The 7,838-nt window shown below is 34.6% G+C and overlaps 1 protein-coding gene across 5 annotated transcripts; it reads left to right on the top strand.

The window, feature by feature from the left end:
* The first annotated feature begins 582 nt into the window (after positions 1-582).
* Su(var)3-9 (suppressor of variegation 3-9) lies at positions 583-7,793 on the top strand. Of its 5 annotated transcripts, XM_078194793.1 has the most exons (9): positions 680-876; positions 1,303-1,366; positions 1,454-1,564; positions 6,115-6,348; positions 6,424-6,582; positions 6,655-6,884; positions 6,982-7,126; positions 7,200-7,369; positions 7,447-7,793. In XM_078194793.1, the coding sequence occupies exons 1-9, from the start codon at positions 805-807 to the stop codon at positions 7,681-7,683; spliced, it is 1,422 nt and encodes a 473-aa protein (XP_078050919.1). In that variant the 5' UTR covers positions 680-804; the 3' UTR covers positions 7,684-7,793. The 5 variants fall into 5 exon arrangements, with proteins under 5 accessions (XP_078050915.1, XP_078050919.1, XP_078050918.1 ...); XM_078194789.1 differs by lacking the exons at positions 6,115-6,348; positions 6,424-6,582; positions 6,655-6,884; ... (1 more) ...; positions 7,200-7,369; positions 7,447-7,793 and adding an exon at positions 3,434-6,095 and having other exon boundaries at positions 583-876; XM_078194790.1 differs by lacking the exons at positions 680-876; positions 1,303-1,366; positions 1,454-1,564; ... (4 more) ...; positions 7,200-7,369; positions 7,447-7,793 and adding exons at positions 2,419-2,600; positions 2,829-3,359; positions 3,434-6,106.
* Positions 7,794-7,838: the final 45 nt, after the last annotated feature.

Here is a 7,838-nt window from a genome sequence, read left to right as displayed (position 1 = left end):
CCCTATTACATTAGTTAGTTCTACTCTGTGATGTCGTTACCTGATTTTTTATAAGATATCGATGTAGTAAATCCTCGTGAATAGACCTATGCATATTGTTTATTGTTTCACGTCCTAATTTTGCCATAATTAATGTTTTCCAACTATTCCGCAGTTTGCATATATGAGCAACAGCAGCGGCTCGCGTGGAGAAAAACTGAAGCTCCGTTTAGGGTCCGTACAGCGCCAATTAGGCTGGTGACAAAAAGCTCAAACTATTAGTTGAACAGTGGCGCCTCTTGTGACGAATCCTGGCTCGCCACCATCCTAATTGGTGCTGTACAGACGCCGAAAAAGCTTCGAAATTTTTCCGCAGACGGCATCGCTCGTCACAAATAGCATTTTGAAATATTCAACATTACATATTGAATAACTTTCTCTGGTACCAAACCGATGCAGAACATTTCCCCTAAAAATATTCTTTCGAACCCTTAGTTACCACATTTTAATCGGGGCGATAACGAAGAAAAAAATCTATTCGTGAAACATTTTAATAGAAATTCTTTTAACCAATTTTCAATTAGTGACAAATTTAGCAAACACCTAGCTACACGTTAATTGCGTGCAACTCGTAGATCATACGCATACGCATCAAGACATTCTATAATAATAATTCAGAGTGTCTCCACTCGGCGCTGTTCGCGGTCTCTCAACTTCTTTTCAGTTCAGGAGTCGCCCGTGCTTGTACTAACTTTAAATGAACTATTGCCTTTTTTGAAGTGTTCCTCGCGTGGTTTGCTTATTGCAAATACTGACTCAGTGATTATGGGCGGTGAAGAACGATTAGGAGTGACTACCGGTCAGCCAAATCTTTATAAACAAGACCTTTCGAAGCTAGTGAGTAGTATTGAAGCCGATGTGTTCTACTAGTCTGACAAGCTTTCATCATACTTCGCATAACCTCTATTTCTGCTGCTACTGGCATACTGCAAAGCTTTCCGATCGCATTTATTTGAATGAAAATTGTCTCCGATACGCGCGAAGGAAAGTGAAACCGCGTTCAAATAGTGTCCACTTTGCTGAGAAATTCTGTTAACTCGTCACCGTTTATATTATGACAAATTGTTAATGACATCTGCATATAATCCACGGTGATTCGATTACATTTTCAACGTCTTATCAATTGTTCCTGTCATATTGTCGTATCAGTCCATCCGATTTTGTTGTTTCTACACATCGTTCTGTCTGTAAAGAGAGAAGCTTTTATAAGACCTATTTCGAATATATCTTTTCAAATTAAAAAAATATCTTTTTATTACTTAGGACGTAAGTAAATTAACTGCATTATCACCTGAGGTCATCAGTAGACAGGCTACAATCAATATTGGTAACTACAACGTATTCTTTTTTTAAACAATTACACAGCGTAGAATGCATAATCGTATAAGTAACTTACAATGTTACATTCATGTAGGTACCATTGGTCATGTAGCTCATGGAAAATCAACAATTGTAAAAGCTATATCAGGAGTACAGACTGTTCGTTTTAAAAATGAATTAGAAAGGAACATTACTATTAAACTTGGTAAGTAGATTGAGACATTTATATTATCTTGGATCTACGTGGTTTTTTTTCTAAAATTTGCATGCAATATCAGCCATGTAAAACATCTCTTATATATGGAACAAGTTTTTTTCTTAATTTGTATTATGCACTATGTGTTTAATGTGCATTAACAGTAATTGGAATATTAATCAAACAAATTGGTATGATGAAATATGGTTTTACCATTTGATACCTGGAAAGCATCTAGTGACTTTTCTCTAAATAGGGCATAATGTTATTTCATGTTAAGTTTACCATCTATCTCTACGATATAAACTTTAACGAGAAATTACTTGGTTATATGTCAAACTGTAATTTTTTTATACTCGAAAAATTAATGTATAGCATATTAAGTAATAGAAATGTGTGGTATTTCGACGACATTACAGTCAAATTTATATGTATTGTGCGAAACAATATTTTACGAAAGGAAAATGCCTAAATTACAATGTCCGTTGCAATAGCTGTCTACCCCATTACAGTTGCATTGCTTGTAATTAGGAGAAGTGTACCGTTCGATTACTGTGATCGCCAGTGAATTTTGGGTTCTCTTTTACAAAAGAAAAAAAAAACGTCTATAGTGAACTAAACGTGTGTGGGAAACAAAACGGGACAACGAAGTGAAAAACGTTATGGTGGATGTTCATGTAAACCTGTGCAATGTGCCCATTCACTTAAATGTTGTGTTCATGTGTGCCTTTCACTCGCTTGGCATCGGCACTCCTTGGAGGCAGCACTGTCTAGATACGTCGTCGCCAATGAGAACAAAGAAGATATAAATTCCTCTACTTCCACGCGTGGCTCGAGCGAATTCATACAAGACGGTAAAGAACGTTTACTGGACAGATTCTGAAGATGGCGTCGTTTTTAGTTGTTTGACGCCATCTTATAAATCCGTGTTTCCGGATCGCGCGCTACGAAGATCATATTCCATTGCTTCATGTTTTTATAGAACCATGGAAATTGCACGCTGTGTAATTATTTGAAACCTGCATTTTAAGTTATTTTATTTGAGGTGAGACCAATGACACAATTATGTTATCCCTTTCTATTCATTTTTATATAACATTTTATGTTCCGAGTTGTCATAAGGCAGCAAACAAATGTTCGGGAGAATATCGCATTACGTGAATTGTTTAACATCTGAGAAAGATTATTTCTATTTCCTTCGAATCGAGCAAAATTTATTCTCAGGAAGTTATAAGTGTGTGTTCATTATTTATTGTTAACAATTACTCTTCAGTGTTCGTAATAATTGACTGTATCGATACATGCACTGCACATAATTGATTATACAAATATGAAGACCTACATATACGATCGATTAAAGCATACCTTATTAAAAATCTTTACAAGTACTGAAGATTATTTAAAAATACTGAAATGAAAGTGTTCTATGAGAAAATAACAGTGTATGTAAGTACAATTTTGTTTAGCTATAAGATTCAAATGCAGGTAAGTATAATTATTTATGTTTAAAATTTTTCAATTTATTACTTTATAGTTTATATTTGTATATCATGAATTTATGGTATTTTAAGTTGTAACAGTTGGAAATAGAGAAAGATATACATTGAAAATTATTAAGGTATGCTTTGGTCATTTAGCATTCGTATATTTAAGTGAATATTAATTAAAATTTACAACCAACTTAAAAATTTATAATGTAATGTTATCAGCCCTAATTTCTAATTGTGCGAAAGGAAAAGTGTAGAGTATTATGAGAAATATTTTGAGAAAGAAGATGATATGCTAATGCTAAGAGAAAGTGAAGGTATAATTATGCTAGTTAAATGACACTCAGAAATGTATAACTGAAAGAATAACATTAAATGTTTGGCATTACAGACGCTTGTGCAGAGGAGGATATGAGTGGATGTAAAGAAGATACACTGGGCAACATAAAGGATATGTACTTGACACGAGAAAAAAGATCTGCTTCTCCAGGGATCAATCAACCATGTGTCAAACAAGCAAAATACGAACGGAAATTCAGTGTTTCTTCAGCAAATGTTGACACAAACAAAACTGTTGATAATTATTTAAACAGTGACGATGCAGAAATTAATAAAACTGTTAAAAATAGAAATAATATGAATAAAGACATAAGATATCACGAAAATAAGAATGGTACTAAAATAAAAACTACAAGACTGAATAAGTTTAATAACAATGGCAATGCTAATTGTTCAGATAACAATAGTAGTAGTATTGAAAGGTTGCAGTTAAAGTACAACTTAGACAATTATAAGCTTAAGGAATTGAAAGTGATATTGAAAGACATCAAATACGAGAAACGGAACGGCGTAAATGTATCGCATTCGGAGAATGATTTATGGGAAGTGGAAAGTATTCTTGGGAAGAAAGAAATAAACGGCCAGTCGACATACTTAATTAAATGGAAAAATTGGAGTAACAAATTTAATTCTTGGGAGCCAGAATCTAATCTAATCAATTGCTCGGATGTATTGGAGGAGTTCGAGAAACACAGATTAGAGGTGCTGGCTCACTTTCAGAAAACAATAAACTTCTATCCAAACAAACAGGATATCGATCAATTTTTACGCAAACTTAGTTATAAGAAGAAAACAGTAATGTCTGTGTCAGTTAGATACGACATTCTGTTTGCAGCTATGAAGAACTTCAAGTACACAGTCAGTGATTCAAAACTTGAATTCATTAAAGATGGAATTCTCAGGATACTAGTTTCTGATCTGAGAAAAAAACAGTTGGATGCATTATTGCTTTGGGAAAAGAAAATGAACACTGTTACTAAAGGTAGACCAACCATAAAGGTGGAGAACGTTGTAGACTTAGAAGAAGGACCTCAAAACTTTTATTACATAGACGCTTACCGGCCTGGCACCGGCGTAATAATACCCAATGATCCACCAATTGGTTGTGAATGCACTACTTGCAATTCCAAAGCGAAATGTTGTTTTGGCCAATATGGTACACACTGTCCTTACAATTCCTTATTTAAGATACGAGTGCCACCCGGCACGCCGATATACGAATGCAACAAACGGTGTGCATGCAACATGAGTTGCATTAATCGCGTAGTACAGCGTGGGACATCGATGAAACTTTGCATATTTAGGACTGCCAATGGAAGGGGTTGGGGTGTAAAGTCTCTAGAGTTAATCAAAAAAGGGTCCTTTGTGGCACAGTATGTAGGCGAGGTGATTTCGAGCGAGGAAGCTGAGAAACGCGGTGAAGAATACGATGCTGCTGGCAGAACATACCTATTCGATTTAGATTATAATGAAACTGAAGGCCAATGTCCCTATACTGTTGATGCCGCAGTATACGGTAATATTTCTCACTTCATCAATCATTCTTGTGATCCAAATTTGGCCGTTTATGCAGTGTGGATCGACTGTCTTGATCCAAATCTGCCGAACCTTGCCTTATTTGCAACCAGAGATATCAAGATGAACGAAGAAATCACGTTTGATTACACGTGTCAGACGTCTAGGAACAACGAGAATTCTATTAAGCAAGATATACCGAGCAAAGATAGTCTAGGCACCGATATTACTAAGGATTCTCAAAATGAATTTGAAATTCGACCAGACACCCCACGGTCCGATATATCTTATACTAAAACTTTGTGTAAATGTGGAGCCAAAAATTGTCGACGATACTTGTTTTGATAGAATTATTATCTTTTGTATGTGATTATTATTCAAATAAATTATGAATGTTATGAAAGTATGAAATTAACTCACAGAGCAGCCACATGAACTCCAACACGAACACAACGTTTTTATTTCAAAAAGCTATATAAGCTCCAAGACAAAGTAAATGTTTTTATTTCAAAAATATTGAATTGATTGTACAAGTCACTGTGTACTGTATATTATACCATGATAAATTCTTGAGATTTAGTTATAATTGTTAAATGCCATACTTTTTTTTACCTTTTTAATGCAATTTATAAATGACGGTTTTAATATGTTTTATAAAATGTACATAATTTATTTACTTTAAAATTAGTCTTATTTTCACTAATGTTTCTGTGAAGCTATGCTACTTTATCGTAAACAACATTTAATTTTCTTAATGATTTAGTTATAAAATGTATTGTAGTAACAATTTCTAGAGTATAAATAAACAAAATTATACGATTTAGCCCTTTTTATTTAATTATTTTATGTTACATTTTATAAGGGTTAATTGATTATAAGGAATGGATGTTTTATATGTTTATATATTGTATTTCTAATCTTACGCACGTAAGAGGTGTTCATAAAAAATGTAAATTATTACTACCATTATCGCAATTAAATTTTTAAATGAATACTTGATTTTATTCTTTTTATTACTCCTATTTCTCATATAATATAATATATCGATTAAACACTGAAATTACAATAACAAGGATAAAAGCTATAAGTAGAAAATAATTTTTCATCTTAGGGAGATTGATTGAACAGCTCGTTAATTTAAGGAAAGTATTTTATAAAACAAAACAGAAAGATAAATATTATGATAACATGATTAATATTTTGATTTCTTCATTGCAGGCTATGCAAATGCCAAGATTTATAAATGCAACAACGAAAAATGCCCAAGACCAGGATGTTACATATCCGGAGGTTCAAGCAAAGATGATACATTTCCCTGTTTGCGTCCCATCTGCACTGGCCGATTTGAGCTTGTACGCCATGTATCCTTTGTTGATTGCCCAGGTCACGACATTCTTATGGCAACTATGCTGAACGGTGCAGCAGTTATGGATGCTGCTTTGTTACTAATTGGTATACAGTTTTTTCACAAAATAATGGATCACTTATTACAATTAGTAGATGGAAATATCATAAATTCGTTTACAGCTGGCAACGAATCGTGTCCTCAGCCTCAAACATCTGAACACTTAGCTGCAATTGAAATTATGAAGCTGAAACACATTGTAATTCTACAAAACAAGATAGATCTGGTGAAAGAGGCCCAAGCGAAAGAACAATATGAACAAATCTTAAAGTTTGTCCAAGGTACTTTCAATATTATAATAGCCTTTGAAATTATTCTTTAAATTCTACTTGTTATTTCTATCTTGTGCTTAGGAACGGTGGCCGAAGGAGCACCTGTAATACCAATATCCGCGCAGCTAAAATACAATATCGAGGTCTTATGCGAGTACATCACGAAGAAGATTCCAGTACCTTTAAGAGATTTCACTTCGGAGCCGAGATTAATCGTAATTCGATCGTTTGACGTAAATAAACCTGGATGTGAAGTAGATGACCTAAAAGGAGGCGTAGCTGGAGGAAGTATTCTAAGAGGAGTATTAAAAGTATGACAATTGTTCATTGTCACAAGCATCACTTGTTTTATTCCCGTTCCGCGTGTCGCGCGCGCGTACATGTATAAAAATATATTTTATTTCGTAGGTTGGCATGGAAATTGAAGTACGGCCTGGATTAGTATCAAAAGACAGTGACGGAAAGCTGACTTGTCGACCTATATTTTCACGAATAGTATCATTATTCGCTGAACAGAATGAACTTCAATTTGCAGTTCCAGGTGGCCTGATCGGTAAGTTGCTTTGTGTATTTATACATTTATTTATCACATAACAGTGTTTTCTTTTTTTCAAATGGATCTCAAGGTGTTGGTACAAAAATTGAACCAACATTGTGTCGAGCGGATCGTCTAGTAGGTCAAATTTTGGGAGCTGTGGGGGCTTTGCCAAAAATATTTATTGAACTCGAAATATCATACTACCTGCTTAAACGATTGTTAGGAGTTCGAACGGAAGGTGACAAGAAGGCTGCAAGGGTAAGATTATTGGTTGTTACGTGAACTGCATTTCTTTTTCATCTGAACTGTCAAGTAATATGATCGCAAAAACACAGGTACCTAAATTATCGAGAAACGAAGTACTGTTGGTAAATATCGGATCTCTAAGTACCGGAGGCCGGGTAATAGCCACTCGTGCCGATTTAGCTAAAATCAGTTTAACGAACCCCGTCTGCACAGAGATTGAAGAGAAGATCGCGTTGTCACGACGTATTGAAAAGCATTGGCGTCTGATTGGTTGGGGTCAGATTTGCGGTGGACAAACAATAGAACCGGTTATAGATCGGAAATAATTCCACGGACACTACAAAAAAGACCAAAATATAACAAAAAGAAAACGAAAAGAATTTATACAACGTGAAATGTTACTTGAAACGTTTATAATAAAGTTCGAAACACACATTATTTGTGTACTGCACGTTCCCGTATTTCCTACATCCTGTATTAA

The sequence above is a fragment of the Augochlora pura genome, chromosome 11 (assembly GCF_028453695.1).
Source record: "Augochlora pura isolate Apur16 chromosome 11, APUR_v2.2.1, whole genome shotgun sequence".
NCBI lineage: Eukaryota > Metazoa > Arthropoda > Insecta > Hymenoptera > Halictidae > Augochlora > Augochlora pura.
Note: the sequence above shows the minus strand (reverse complement) of the source record. Positions and strands in the feature narration are given on the sequence as shown.